Raw genomic sequence first — 16,668 nt, 5'->3', positions numbered from 1 at the left:
GGGGTTTTTTTTCTCCCATAAATCTGAGACACCGTCCACCCACATGCAACACTCTGAGGCCTACAAACAAAGATTAAATCTATCCCTATCGGATATGTTTTAATATGATTTATCGTACATGAATGTTATTATTATTCATCTGATATCTTGTTTTGTGTTTGTCGTTATACCTGTTAAGTCCTCAGTCCATGCTTGCATACATATACGGTATTCTTTTCGTCCTTGTCGTCCTTTGTCTCTCTCCTACTTTCTGCTTTTCTCTCCGTACTTGAGAGATACAGTAAATGCAAACAGATATGCATTTCAATGGATTTGTTGTTTCTATAGCCAGCCCTAGATGTAATCTTCAGTATTAATCTGATGCATCTTTAATACTATAATTCCACACATTGGTCACATTTACAGTTATCTATTTGACATTTTAAACCGAAATAACTTGAGGCAAAAAGAAATCAGCATAATTTTTAGCTGAACAAAGGAGGATCTAAATCCTGGTTTATTCTTCCTTCTGAAAGCTGAGATGGAATCTTTTTTAGTGAAACGTTTTTATTAATTGGGTAGCATTTGAACATTATTATATTGCTTTAATCCTTTACATATTTGACAGCTGATTGATTCACCTATGGATGCAGCCATGTAGTGTTTATTTCTGCTAATCCTTTATAAAAATAGTTGTACCTTAGGACTGCTTTTCTCTGTCAAGTCAGCTCAGTGGAGCTGGAATCAATGTTTAGAGACTTTGTAACCTTAATCACTTTAAAATGACATTTAAAAGTAGCTTCTGGTTTAAGTTTGAATCACGACATGAGCCGAGTCTTACAGGATATTTTCTTTATTTTAACAAGGTCTAAATAAAATCCAAAGGCACAAGTTGCCGCCTGAGGATCACATAAAACTATAATACATTATGTCATATATCTACCCCAGATAAACGTTTCTCTCAAGGTTGAAGATACAAAGACCAAAGTCTTTCTATAAATCTCTAAACTGTCTATAGATTGTGAATGGGTATGACCTCCATCTTGTGCCCTAAGTACCCTGGGATAAGCTCCAGGTCCTTTGTGACCCTGTGTAGGAAAAGTAGAACAGAAAATGGATACTGTAGATGAATCCTACCACTATGGTACTGGAAAGGTGCATGGTGATGGTTCCTCAGCCTCATCTGCTTCAGTTCATAATTGGTGAACAACAGCTTTTCTCTTTTATCTCTGGTTTTGGTCTATCTGAGGCCATGGGGTTGTTCTGCCTGATGGTGGCATTCTAAACCGCATAAAGGTTAAAATCTTGCATGTGCCGTCCTTGTCCACATGTACACATCTAATCTCAACCAGATGCCTTTTGAACTTCGGTGTTCTCAATAAATCAACCAAATAGTTTGTGTGCTATTCATCTGCTTTCAGATCTATTTAAAACACATTATCTCTTCATGTTGATTAATGTTTTGGTGTATTTCATATATTTCGGTTACATCCCTAGTTAGAAGAGACCATCCTGAAGCAACTTGATGACACAAAACTTTTTACATGACAGGGCACAGCATGTGGTAAATGGTTTTATACCGTCTACAAAATCCAAATGCCCCCCTTAAGGCTGCTTTCTATCTCATGCGCAGATTTTAATTTACACCAGCGAAATAACACAAAACAGCAATCATTTCAAATATGCACAGGCATAGCACTTGTGGGATTTCTAATGGACAACTCTTTTATTCTATGTATGTGGAAGCACTCAGTACCTGTTTAGAGGAGAGCTGTCTGAAATGGAATATTGCTCAAAATAATCATTGAATCAGCATGCTGAAAGAATTGAAAAAGGTTGTCAAAATCCACGGGTAAGCCAGGAGCCAATACAAAACCACAATCCAGTCCAGTCTGGACATTAGTTCATTCTAACTCACCTGCTTATCAAACTCCTATCAAGCTGTTTTCTGTTAACCATCATTACTTCCTCATTTTATACTAGTTCAGGACTAGTTCCAGTATTGTGAGGTTTTGCATTTTGTTATAATCGAGAGTTGTCGTCTCTGTTCATTACTCCTGGTCTAGTTTTTAGGTTTGATAATATGTAGTTTATTGGCCTTGTGATGATAATTAACAAAAATAAACAAATTGAGCATTCATCCTTTAGGCATCCCACAAATAGCATATACTGCTTATGTGAGTTTTATTTCTTGAAAAAAAATGTATGAGAATTTTTGCATCCATGTAATCACTGTACTGTAAGTCAACAGTGCAACTGCAGTGAATTTTAGGCTGACTGGTGGACAGGTTTTAACCAGTAAGCATGTTTGTTGTTCTTGAGTCACCATATAGGTGTGACATGCTGCAAGGGTTTGCTGCAAGAGTGTGTTTTCAGACAGAAGAAAAGTACATATGAGGTACTAATAGTTCGCAGATGTGAATAGTACAGCAAAAAAACACCTCAAATTAGGATGTAATCGGTTCCCTACTGGTGTGATGGATGTGATCATTCATCTTGATCCCAAAGTATCACTTAAGTAGATCTCTTCCAATGCAGATCATTTCCAATTTTATACCTATACTCTTTTTATACAATTTTATACCTTTGTACTCATATCATTAAGAATCTTTCTGTGATGTATTAATATCAGTAAAATCAGTTCTTGTAAGAGAAACCAAAGCACAGAGAGAACTTTATATGTAAACCTTATCAACCCTACCCCTCCTCCTTCTCTCTTGTGAAGCACTCTGATTTTAACTCTGAAAGGAAGAGAAAGAAGGTTGTGTAGGTGGGAATTTGAACCCCGTTACGATCTGGTATTCAGATCCATCACGAGTGGACGGAGCTACTGTGAATGGGGTCAAATGTGTCTTGTCTTGTGATCACTCAATTCATGTGAAGAGGTTGTCCATGCACAGGGATTGATTCACAACACAAAAAAAGATCCAAGGCTTTTTTTTTTTTTAATACAGAGAAATCTTGGAAGTTTAAACATTAAACTGCCGTCTACTAAAGTCACTTATTGAATCTGTGCCGTTTCATATTACATCCTGGAGTAACGTTCTGTCAAGAAGCAAAAATAAATTTTTATGAATTATCTGCCTGACAGAAAAATAAGTGTCATCAACAACAAATACAACTCTTGAAATGACATATTTAGACTGTGTAAAAAAACGCCTGTCTTACAGCAGACTCTTCTTATTCCTTCTATGTTCATGCTTTGCGTAGGATGTCTTGTCACATACTCCTTAATTAATCAAAACTATTCTTAATAATTATTAAAAATCTGCTGTTCATCTGCAGTTCTTATAAAGGACCTTAAATGATAATTTTTTTAATTTTGTAATTAGATGTTGTTGGTAATGAATCAGTGCTGTTTTACACTAAGCACATACAAATTAATATACTGTAGTGTATGCAAACAAGCCAATATGTTAACAACCCCATATGCAAATGTTTCGTTTCTTTCGTATTCATTATTTTTTTCCAATGAACAAGCTGGATACATGAATTTAGAATGGCAATAAAGCATAAAAGTTGCTTTGCTAGCAGTAAAGTAGCGATGCTGGTGCCTTCCACTGCAAATGTTCAACCCTGCATCGAACAGCTTAATGATCAGGTGTCGTCACTGGCAACGAGCCTCGTTGCGACTTGCATGACAACAAACATGGCTGTCAGATACCATCTGTTGTTGTTAACTATGATCATTTCCCCATGGCATATTCCCACCCAATCTGAGACTCCATAAGAGCCAACTTCATTATGCCATTAAGGAGTTGGACAAACTGTTCGCCTAAAATTCTGCTTCATTATGCTATTATGCAGTTTGATGTGGGCCGTTCCAGATTACGAGTGCTCAAACTGAATACAGCAAGGCCTCATCTCATAAAAACAAGATAAAAAGCATAAATGAGTCTGTGTAGCTGCTCTGAATCAGTTCATGCTTCAATTAGTCAGAGTGCCTAATGAATGTGGTGTAAACCTACAGTTATCGGTTATACTGCCTCGTGTCTGGAAGGCCAGGATAGTTTTGTGTCTTTTGTAAAAAGTTTGCTGCAGTAGTGGAACAATATGACATTCCAGACTGAAAGAAGAAAATTGGTCCTTTTTTATATAATAAATGTATATAATACATCAGAAATGATCAGACATTAACACACACAGATCCTTGAACTCATAAATAATGAGTATGATTGTGAATGTGGTGGAAATGTGTCTTAGGCAGATGTTGGAAAATACCATTTTATATTACAATAGTTATAATTCACAAAATACACGTGCACACATTTGCTCAGTCATCGTTCTTCAGGAAAAATAGAGCACCATCATTTATTTTATTTAATTTTTTTCTGTGCCTGTTTCTATATTTGATTTAATGATTAATGGTTCTGTTTGTAATAATGAATAATCTGTATAATTCATTTTAATATCTATTGTGTGCACTTTTTTGTTCAATTCAGGGTGTAATATTTGGTGATGGGAAGCTAGCCAGGTCTGAATGTTTAACCAAACTAAATGAAACTAATAAATAACACAGTCGATGAAGGGTTACCAGAGATGGATTTTATTGGCCAGACTATTAGTGTTTCTAGACATTTTATGAGTTTTCTTGGAAAAACATGGACACCACACAAAGCTAGATATTTTGTTTCCAGTGAAGAGATTTTGTATAATTTTACAGTTGTTGTTTTTTCTGCTCAAGCTTAATCTCTACTCAGAAGTAAAAAAAAAGATTTTTATTAACCTTCTTGTGGGTTTTACTTTGTTTTCGTTTTATCGCTTTAAGTATGAGGTAATTGAGAAAAATAATTTCTACATGTACAAGGTTAATAGCGCTGACATACCAAGACCTTTACTATACGGGTGTCACCATGGGTAACAAATTAAAAGAAAATAGAGTATAGTGTTTAAGTATCCATTTGTATGTTGATTATGGTACTAGAGAGCATGGACTAATACATCATAAGAGAAAAATCCTGCTCACTCCCATCAGGATAGAAACATTTCATTGTAGGATAATGGTGTCAGAATCAATCAGAATAACTTTGCATTGATTTTCAGTGACTCTTCTCTTTAAGTGGAACTAAAGCATTCCAGCAGAAATAAATGGCCCTTACAGCATAAACAGAGCCAATCTCATATTTTTTTTTTCTTTAATTTGTCACCCGTCTATATTCAGTGGTATGTAACTAACAGGTCTGAATGGAGATTGTGTGGAGGAGTGAGAGGATGTGAGAGTTGCCTGCTGTAAGAGCCGCGAGAGTCGTTTATTCCTCTCCACTTGTAAGATGTTATGGAACCTGAGTCACTGATTGCACAAGCTCAGTTTCTGCATGACAAAACTGACAGGCAACAGGGCACCATGTCACCATGGAGTGTAAGGAGTTTAAAGTGACCTGACAAACAGTACTTTAGATGACGGAGAGAAAAAGAGAGAGAGAGAGAGAGAGAGAGAGAGAGAGAGAGAGACAGAGACAGACAGAGAGAAAGAGCAATTATGACAAAGTGGCACTCATTTTGTGTGAGTATGTGACAAAGGGAGGAAAAAAACAATATACTTTTGTTAAATGTTGAACAGTGTTTGACTCATTTTTTTTGACCTTCAAGAACTTCTGCTAAGCTATGTTTGTGTCTGTGCGTCTGTGCACACAGTACCTTAATATATACAGTATGTAATAATAATCCACCATTATCTCTACAGTTCTTAGCATTATCTACTGTCCTATGTACCTTCATTTTATTTCGGTAATACTTTGAGCTCCATCCCATTTCTGTGGTTCATCATGCCTATTTAGAGCAATATTTACCACTAAAAAGCTGTAAGCTGGATGAATAATTCATCGTTTTCTTAGACAAACTGTGCAGGGAATGTTTATTCTCACCTAGACAGTACTGTTGTTCCTGATCCATGCAGATCAATACCTACAATTGAGTGCAGTTTGCTTACCACATGGTGGGAGGGATGAAAATGTATGAAGATATACTATCTACAAACAAAAAACAAAAAAACAGTTAGACAAGAAATGTAATTGTATCTAGAATATTTAGTAAAATTATGCAATGAAATAATTTAAAGATGGTAGAAAGTCTATATTGTCTCTAGAAAATAGCTTAATTTTCTGTAATAATAGTAATATAATAGCATAATATAATGGCATAATATATTGGCGATAATTTTTTTTTTAATTCAACAGGTAACAGAGGAAGTATTACTAGCTGTCCTGATATTTAGATACTACAGTCAATTCTGTATTTGAAAGATTGCTGTCCCAGCAACAAAGATTTCAACTCCAAGATTTTAACCCCTGTGTTTTGTTCACTTTTTTTGACCCTTTGGTAATCTTACGGTCAAACTGATCCAGGAAATTATTGGGATTTTAAAAGTATTAGCGAAATAAATAAATAAATAAATACATAAAAGTCCTCAACACATATTGCACACATTTATCTCAATCCCAAACAATATAGATAAAATTTGTGATTAATGTTTGCAGGTACCTTTGGTGGCATAAATCTTAAATGAATGAATGTTTATTATTTTGAACTGATTTATCAAATACAGGTGATGAACAACAATAGAAGCATGAGAAACAAAAGTCACTGGCTTATGATTGGCTAATTATTGTCGCTATACAAGGATTCACAGAGCTCTCTTTTTACAGTCTCAAAAAAAAACTCCCCATGCCTTTAACTGAGGCTGGTGAATAGTGGTTGTGTTCGATAGTTGGAACAATAGCAAGTATAACAAATCAAGGTTTTCTTCAACCCACTCCATCTCCCGACTTTATTTCAATAAGACAGTGTAAGGCATCTGGTAGAGTTACAGAGATGTCAGGAAGAATGAGAAAAGACTGACCAAACATTTTGACAGAGGTAGAAATGAATGAATATTACAAACAGGGGATTAAAAGCTGTGAATAAAATACAAAAGACAGTGCTCCTACACATTATTTGGGGAATTATATATTTATCCATCACATACATTTAGAAAATGAGATGCAATATGAAAAGTAGACACTTTAAGAATTTCTAGTTTTTCAAAAGTATTTCTAGGGGTTTTTTTTCCTGTCCTACTGGCGCCACTATATTCGTAGGAAAGTTCCAGGGAAAAAAACTAATGCTCACCCAAATGCTTCTGTGTTCAAAGTATATGGTGATTTCAAACCCATTTCTACTCTGAGATGCCCCAAGTGCTTCTAAAAGTATCTTCAATTACAAGTATCTTCAACAGCTAAATATCTGTGTACATTTATCCAAACATACATAAAAACGCTGGTCTCACACTGAAATGCAGCAGTGTCCTGAATTTTATATCAGACCTGCAGCTATAAAATTATTCATTTGTTTTTTACTGATTTAAAATGCCGGATAAGTCGATTCTGCCATGGAATGAGATGGCAAAGTACTGGTAATACGGATAATAGGAAAATTCCTCCGTGAAGCATATTACTGTTTATATGGCAAGGTCAGTTCAGTGATTGTCTTATTTTTGTGTGATTGTGATATTTTGGAGTAAATATTAAAAAAAAAGTCTGAGATTAGACTAAATTAGACTAAATTCTGCATTTTGTCAAGGGGTTTGCAAACATTTATCAACATTATATAAAGTTTCACTATCAACATTAATATAGCTTCACAACAAGTTTCACTTGCTACTCTGTTAAATAAAGTTTCGCTTGCTACTCTATAATTATGTTTATGCTTTCTAATTATATAATCATATAAAACATTATTTCAATAAATAGGAAGGTAAATCCTCTTTGTTTTGTCCCATGTTGTATTAAGAAGCTTTGGATGCTTTACAAAATATTCACCACTTTCCCTGGAGCCTCGGTGCAAGCTGATTAACTGCAGTTTGTGTTTGTCGTGAATTATTTTATTAAAGGTAATTATCCTGTTACCAGACGCTGATTACTTAATCTGAGGGCATGTGGAGCTTCTGCTGAGTATAAAGATCAATGTTTAAGTGTTGATGTAAAATGAGAAGAATAGATAAACTAAAGGTTAATTTGTTCTGGTTAGATGAAGTGCTAAAATATGAGGATTCATGCATTTTTTGGAGTACACAGTGTCTTATGTTGTGTGTGTGTGTGTGTGTGTGTGTGTGTGTGTGTACAGTACAGTATGTGCATGTGTGTGTGACTGCTCAGACTGATATTATCATTGTGATGGATGGGGTTCATAATGCCTAACCTCTTTTCCCTATCTGACGAGTCATCATTCCCCTCAGAGCAATTATGCTTGCAGTGATGAATCACACACAGACTTTCCTGAGACCGGCGTTAAGCGCCATTCAAAGCACTCGCATCTATGTTTCACATAATAGACCATATGAAGATTGAAAATTTGGTCGCATTGCACATAATCATCACATGAACTGAAGTTTTACACTTCTTTGTCCCTCTTGGTAGACTACTAAAATATTTTACAGCCTCAGATGCAGCATTTCTTCCAATATTTTTTTCACGGTATGTGATTTCTCTAGCACATTCCTTTTCTCTGTGAGATTGAAATATCAACTGTCTATCTAAGAGAGTTGATTTGTTTATTTGGCTCTGAAGCACGGATGTGTTGAAAGGGGATACATCACTTTTCTACCCTTTGTTATGGTAACTGTTACCATGACCACAACCTTGGGTGTTATCCATGTCCAATTTATCCAAAAAAAAATCTGTCTGTCTATCTGTCTGTCTATCTATCCACAAGCATTTATGATCAAATGATTGTTCTATTAAAACACATTACACATGGCAGAAAGAATGCACACTGTATTCACACGATTCATAAAGTCATCTCTTCTCTGCACAACTGTAAACAGTTTAAAAGAGTGAAAACAAAGTAAAACGAATGAAAGAGTGGGGCGATTCGCCTAGCACCGATTTGAGGATATTCACACTTGGTGTGTGGATTCCGTCAAAGCTTCACCTCACCTCAGGACATTCAGATTCCCAACAACAGCGTAATCTAAAATAAGCCTGGGCTTTCTGTCAACAGAAGATATCACCTTGATATTGTTGATAATAATGTGAACTATTAAAGAAAATTTAGCACTTTTATACTGATAGCTATTGCTAAATTGCTAGCTAGGTACAATATATGTGGAGTGTTGTTAGCCAGATCACACCATAATATCCGACTTCCTTCTGTTTTATTTTTTTAATTCTCTCTCTCTCTCTCTCTCTCTCTCTCTCTCTCTCTCTCTCTGATAAACAAAGCAAAATACTCCTCTGAGCAGCACTTCTCTTCACTTATCATCTTAAAAAGCTACCTGTGCTCTCCAAGTCAAATGACAGTTTTTTTTATATATTTATATCTGATTTATTATGACAAACGCATCCAATTGATTTGGAAAACAAATAAGGTTATACAAATTATTATAAATTATAAAATAAATTACTTCAACATATGTTTCAGATGATCATGGTTTTAAATATTAGGGGGTTATAATTGCTAGTTCTAATTATTTTCCATAGACGTTATGCCCCTGGCACCAATAATGTGTTCAATGTCAAATTGGAATTACATTAACTATGAGATGAATTACTTATAAAAAAAACATTATTCAGATTGAACAGATGATGTTCTATATGGATATAAATACAGATAAAAAAGTGCCCTATTTTCGATTTTTGGTGGATTTTTTTAAAAGCTTGTCAGAAAGGTACATAGTGTATCTGCCTGTGAGTAGAGGTGTGCATCCGGATCTCACAGGAGCTTTTTAGCTGTCAGATATGAAGCTTGTGGGACTGTGGGATTCAGGGTCAACCTGGTTTAAATTAGGATGCTTTTTTTTGTTTACATTTTGGAAAGTTGAACCAACTAAATTCCTTCTAAAATATCACAAGCAGGTGCAAACAAATCATAATTGTGTGAGTGCACAACTGTAGACTACTTATGAGTGATGTATGAGGGCTGAAGTTGATGAACTGTCAGAGAGAATTCAAAGACTGCCCTGACCATGCTGGCATTTTTGTGTTTTGCTTCACAACTTATTAGCCTTTGTAGATTTGTTCAGTTGGTTAAATCTCTGGGTTGCAGATTGGGGTTCAAGCCCCAACGCTGCCAAGCTGCCACTGTTGGGCCCTTAAGCAAGGCCCTTAACCCTGTGCTCTGACCCCAACTTCCAGAGCTGGGATATGTGAAGAAAGAATTTCACTGTGCTGTAATGTAGCTCTGACAAATAATGGCTTTTATTTTATTTACAAGTGAGTATCAAGTGGGTGGTTGTCTGTGGAATTTTCTTGTTGCTTAGCCCTTTGTTAACCTTCAGAGGAAGAAATGATAAGTTCAGAATAGACACCACCTATCAACTAGTCCTATTTAGAGTTTGACTATTATACTCAGTTTGTGTAAAAGGCTTTTGTGTTGTTTGTACTTCTATTATACCATAAATATTAAACACCAAAAAGCCACTTACCTCCTACCTTTGTGTCCTCCAAAGAGTGTGACATTGTGTGGGTGTCAAGCTTAGGAGAGAACTCATAACTCATAATATAAGCCAAATGGCATGTAAAGTCAGAGAATGAAAGAGCTTGTAAAATCTCTAGCAAGCCCTTTACACCATGAATACGGATGGTGCTGTTTATAGTAAGTCCTATTTCAGTATACTGGCATTTTGTTTAGAATGTATAACCATGGGGGTTCATTCTGCTCCCCTATGGTTTTAGCAGCCTACTGTTTAATTGCTTTGTGTGCCTGCAGCCATGTTGTAACGCTTACTGATTATAATTGAAGTCAGTTTTAGACACAGAAGTACACATTTTGTCTTTTGTAGTGTTTCTTTTCTGTTGTGAATAAGAAGCATACAAAACAAAAACTCTATCTAACCCTAACTCTTTCTTTAAAAGTCTTATAGTTACATGTTGACATCCAATTTATCCCTGTGTCCTGATATCTCTTTCTTTTATTCTTCCCCTTGTTCTATCTCTTTCTGTCTCTTTCTCATTTTTTTCTTTATATAGCCCCATTCTCCCCACCTGGCTCAGACAACATGATCAAGTTTGATCAATATGGAGATGGCATAGGGCGATACAACATCTTCAACTACCAAAGAATGCCAGGTAATGACCGGTTTGGCTACATCCACGTTGGAGAATGGGCAGAAACGCTGTCTCTTAATGAGTACCTGATTGGCTGGCCACGTGGAACAGGTGTTCCCACCTCACAATGCAGCGACCCTTGTGCTCCAAATGAGATGAAGAAGATGCAAGCAGGCGAGTACTGCTGCTGGATCTGCACCCCTTGTGAGCCCTATGAATATCTGCCGGATGAATTCACTTGCGCACCCTGTGCTCTGGGCCAATGGCCTCGGGCAGACCTGAGTGGTTGCTATGACTTGCCTGAGGACTACATAATGTGGGAGGATGCCTGGGCTATTGGGCCCGTCTCCATTGCTTGCGTGGGCTTTATTTGTACTTCACTGGTCTTCGCTGTTTTTGTCCGCCATAACGAAACACCACTGGTCAAGGCCTCTGGCCGAGAGCTGTGCTACATTCTGCTTCTTGGAGTCCTCATGTCCTACACCATGACTTTTGTCTTCATTGCCAAGCCCTCACCAGCCGTGTGTGCGTTGCGGCGTCTTGGCCTTGGAACCTCGTTTGCAGTCTGCTACTCTGCATTGCTGACAAAGACCAACCGCATTGCTCGGATTTTCAATGGAGTGAAAGACGGTGGTGTACAGAGACCACGTTTTATTAGCCCTAGTTCACAGGTCTTCATCTGCCTGGCACTCATCTCTGTCCAGCTTCTGCTTGTGTCCATGTGGTTGCTGCTGGAGGTGCCTGGCACTCGGCGTTTCGCACTGCCTGAGAAGCGTCAGACGGTCATTCTCAAATGCAATGTACGGGATTCCAGCATGCTGTTGTCACTCAGCTACGATGTTGTTCTAGTGGTGCTCTGCACTATCTATGCCTTCAAGACCCGCAAGTGCCCTGAGAACTTCAACGAGGCCAAGTTCATCGGCTTTACCATGTATACCACATGCATCATTTGGCTTGCATTCCTGCCCATCTTCTATGTCACATCTAGTGACTACAGGGTATGTGCCATCTATCTAATGAAAAAGAACAAATTGAATCGATAGAATTATTACTGAGTTACACTGAGAAAAACAATGGAATGGAAATGAAATTATATTGAAATCATCAGGAAATTGTATTGCCAGTATCCTGTGATGAACTAGCATATCATCCAGGGTGTATCCTGTTAATGCTCAGAGTTTCTGGGATAGGCTTTACCCCAACTGACAAGTTCCACAGCAGAGATGCATGCCAATAAATAATAAAAATAACTTACTATGACATACACAGGATGCATGGAATTAACTAAAACTAAAATGATAAAAATAGTGTTATGATTAACTCCCCAATAAACATGGTATGGAACCAGTCAGCACTTTGTAAAGAATATTAGTGGATTACAAGCAATGACATTCATCAGCATTTCCTGGATAATTAGTCATGCATCATATGGATTGCACACACAGTCAGAAGTCACGGTCTCTAACTCTACACTGCTGCATAGACACACAAGCTGCTGACATGAGCAGGACGTTTCTCAGTCTGCTCAGTCTGTTCTGTGGTTCTTTCAAAGCTGCAGTCAATGGAGAGGGGAAAAAAGAGATTTTCTGTAAAAAAGAGTCTTGTCCTCTGAGACACAGAATTGTAAGACACTGCTGGCACCTGTAGAACCACTGTGAGACTTTAGAGATATGACCAGGATTAGAAAAAGACTAGACAGGGATAGAACAAAGCAGGTGAAGGAATACCAATATTCAGAGCTGAGAGAAAGGGCAAAGACAAGTATATATCTCGCTCTTGCTATTATGTGATGTGTCCAGTGGAGTACCTGAAATGATAAGATAGACCGAAACAGATTTTATACCTTTATTCCCAGGGTTACCTCCTTTAAAAATTATTTCAAGTAAAATCCTGTTTGTAAGCTAGTAACTCTTATCTTTCAAAGACCCTCTGATGAACCCTGTCTTCTAAGAGTATGGAGAAACCCTGGTTTCCTGTTCAAAGGTGGTCTTCAGTATGACCCACTTTTACGTTTATTTGAGCATCCACCCTCTTAGAAAACTGATTTCTTTCACAATGTTAGAAAACATTGGTTTCTTTATACATATAAATAATGGGATATTTCACAGCCTTACTAAATAAGAGAAAATATGGTTTCTCAGTAGGTTCTGCTTGACATTATTTAAAGGAGGATTTGTCTAAGCTCCTAGAACAAAATAAAGACAAAACCATAAAGACAATTCTTATAAAGACAAAACAAGCAAGGTACACAACGTACTCCATAAAAATAGGGTTAGTCTCTGATTCTTTGGATAGGTAATAATTTTTGAATTTTTTTCCAAAAAAAAAAAGAGAAATTTCTCTACACTCTTAGAAAACAGTGTTCCTCCACAATTATGGAGAACAGGGTTTCTCCATAGTCCTAGAAATTAGGGAGATTCTTAGCCGTCCTTTGGAAATGTATACATTCTAACAGGGTTCAATTCGATACCTTATTTAATGGTTAAACCCTCCATGTGCTCAGAAAATCAGGGTTTTCTATGCTTTAAAAAAAGCTTTCCTCAGGGGCCCTTTGAATGGTTAGGGGTTTGTACAGTAGCTTGTAGTTTGTCACTGAAGGGGAAACTGCTGCACTTCAGCATGCTCTGTTCCTATCTATTCTTCATCTGCTTAATGCCTCAGTCACAGCTGTAAACCAGGCAAGATTGGCAGGGAGGCACTAGAAGAGAAAATCTAAGCCTTCAGGGGAGAAGATTAGCCTGTTAATGGAAGATGTCCAAATAACATCTAATCAAACGCTATTTATGAAGCGACAGTGCTAACTACCATTGTAATTATCCCCATGTTCACTCAATCACTTTCACCGCTCAATGCAGCTCCCCTTATTCTATTTCATTTAACAGCATTTGATGATCAGCGGGATTGTAAGTATCTGTAGAGGTGTATTGAGTGAACTGTCACTGTCTCTCCCCCAGGTCCAGACCACTACTATGTGTATATCAGTGAGTCTCAGTGGTTTTGTGGTCCTGGGCTGCATGTTTGCACCTAAAGTCCACATCATCATGTTTCAACCCCAGAAGAACGTAACCAGTCACCGGCTCAACCTTAACCGCTTCAGCGTCAGTGGTCTGCCTGCTACCTGCTCGTCACACGGTGAGGAGCCATCAAAGACTTCTGTTGCAGTAAGAGAACACTATCAGAGAACTCCTAGTCTATCAGAGCTTCCCTAAAGAAATATCCCTGATCATCATTTTTTCACATTCGATTTTTTTTTGTGATTACCTTGCACATTGTATATGAACTAAAATATTTTAGCTATATCAAGAGCTAAGATCACTCCCTTATGAGGTTGTGCATATTACTAATGAGTTCTTTAATAGACTCCTTAAACATTACATTTATTTTCCATTTGGGTAGATTGAAATCTGATTAGTTTCCTTACCAGGTGTCAGACAAATAGTTTCAACAAGGGTCTGACTTTCTGATCTAAGTCGTCTAACTGAAAAAGTTTGTAAATATATTAGAAAGATAAGAAAAATAGTAGAGGTTAAAAACAATTAATTAATAAATTAATAAAGTAAATCGTGTTTTATATATATATATATATATATATATATATATATATATATATATATATATATATATATATATATATATATATATATATTTTTTTTTTTTTTTTTTTTTTTTTTTTTTTTTTAATACTTCTAACAATGCCAGAAGACTTATATAGAAAGTTATATGTCCATTTTTTGGACATATAAATGTACTTGACCCATAAATGTACTTGAACTACAGTCATCTTGTTAGTCTGGAAAGTGTACCAATACAATTTTATATCATGTTATATTATTATTACATTATGTCAGCACAAGTAGGCTTTCAGTCTGTTTAAACCATGCATGTTTATGTACAGTGCATATGTTAGGAAAGGTATAGTTGTGTGTTGTGTGCGCTGCTCTAAAGTTCCCAAATAGAAAAGCAACACTTTATCTTTGGATTATTTGTAGGAAGAATTGTGAGATTCATTTTCAAGAAACAATAACAGGTATCACAAAGGGCTGAGCCGCGTCTGCTTCCGCTGGTTAAATAAGCAGCTTGCACTGATTGTTAATTATTGGTTTCTCTACGTGAGGCGTAATTTGTGTATCAGTATTGTCACCTGATGAAGATGTTTATATCCTGGAGCTGAGAAGAGAACAGTAATTCCTGCTGCTGCGCATGAACAGGCCCAAACAGAGCCCAGTGCCTTGACTTTAATGTTTAATTCATAGGCAAAAAAAAAAAAAAACAAATCATGTAAACACTTTCATCTTTATCTATTCTTTATTTCTTATAAATAATATGACACACACAAAGAGAACGAGAGACAATTTATTCTGGAGTAGTGAGAGAAAGTGAGGTGGATGAGCAGTGTTTTTTTTGCATTTAAACTGTAGTTAGCTTAATTAATACTAACACTGTTCTTTTTATCTATCTATCTATCTATCTATCTATCTATCTATCTATCTATCTATCTATCTATCTATCTATCCATTTGTCTGTCTGTCTGTCTGTCTGTCTGATTCTGCATATCTTTCTCTCTCTCTCTCTCTCTCTCTTTCTCTCTCTTTTTCTCCTTCTCTCACTTCAGCATCTGTGAGTGGCCATGGTGTTCCGACGGTGTGTAACGGAAGAGAGATCGTCGACTCCACCACTTCATCTCTGTGACCCCTCGTCAGCGTATTGCTCTTTAGCGACTGTTAGCCAATCAGCACACATTGTGCTCCATCCAAGAACTCGTCCTGTCCACAGTGTGTAGAAAGTATTATTATTACTATTATTATTATTAAATTATTTTCTAGGGCTTGTACATATTAACTTGAAATTGTTGTAGAGAAACAGAGGAGCAAAAAAACTATAAAACATTTCTAGGGTGATTTTGGAGACCTTTTGGTTTTTTTGTTTTTTTTTTGATAGCTTTATTATGTTGTAAAAACTATGATAAATATTTCTCCATTGGACTATGATAAATTTATTATTGAAGGAAAAGAGTTGAGTGGCTACGCCTGCAATACTGGACAAAAGTGGTCATTTTCTTTTGTAGGCCTTGTTGTAACAATCTATTCTGTATGTATTTCTATGTTGTATATTTGTAAATAATCTTACTGATGAGTTTTAACCACACAAGGTTATTGTAGGAGTAAAGTCGATGTAGGGGGTATACCTAGTGGCTGACCAGAGGATGGAAGTCTCACAGTCCTTTTAGTAAGCTTACATATCCTCCGCTAGTGCATTTCATAAACTGCTTCTCACAAAGCAATGCACAAAGTGCTTTTGATTGTTAAACCTTTAGAAACCTGTGGTATTTCTTCAATGCATAAAGTGCTTGGTGAGACAGGAGTCAGTGTAAACGGTGATCCGGTGTTTAATGGCTCTTTGTGCCTTATCATGTGTTCAGTAGTTTGATATAAAAGCTTCCTCTAGACCTTTAGGGGATGCTGAGCCACTTTTTTACATGTGTATTATTTTTTTTACATCTGAGTGTTTTATACATTTCTACATTTTGAAGGCGGGGGGGTACATTTTATGTGATGGGTTGAAATGTGTAGTCATATCACTGGACTTGTGTCTGTGTTATTAATCTTGCTTTTCCTGGCAGTCATCTCATGTGACGGTTTACAAGTCTTATTACATCTTAAGTTTTAAT

The 16,668-nt window shown here is 36.6% G+C and overlaps 1 protein-coding gene across 2 annotated transcripts in view; it reads left to right on the top strand.

Moving 5' to 3' along the window:
• grm3 (glutamate receptor, metabotropic 3) overlaps positions 1 to 15,967 on the top strand; it is a 35,519-nt gene extending 19,552 nt beyond the window's left edge. The window contains exons 5-7 of one of the 2 annotated variants that reach the window (XM_060878204.1): positions 10,923 to 11,998; positions 13,955 to 14,132; positions 15,613 to 15,967. In XM_060878204.1, the coding sequence (XP_060734187.1) occupies positions 10,923 to 11,998; positions 13,955 to 14,132; positions 15,613 to 15,689 (1,331 nt within the window). In that variant the 3' untranslated portion in view covers positions 15,690 to 15,967. Of the gene's footprint in view, positions 1 to 10,922; positions 11,999 to 13,954; positions 14,162 to 15,612 lie in introns of both variants that reach the window. The other variant, XM_060878205.1, reaches the window with a different exon arrangement.
• Positions 15,968 to 16,668: the final 701 nt, after the last annotated feature.

Source organism: Tachysurus vachellii, chromosome 9 (genome assembly GCF_030014155.1).
Source record: "Tachysurus vachellii isolate PV-2020 chromosome 9, HZAU_Pvac_v1, whole genome shotgun sequence".
In the NCBI taxonomy this organism is placed as follows: Eukaryota; Metazoa; Chordata; class Actinopteri; order Siluriformes; family Bagridae; genus Tachysurus; species Tachysurus vachellii.
The sequence above is the reverse complement of the archived record's forward strand: the minus strand, read 5'-3'. Positions and strand labels throughout refer to the sequence as shown.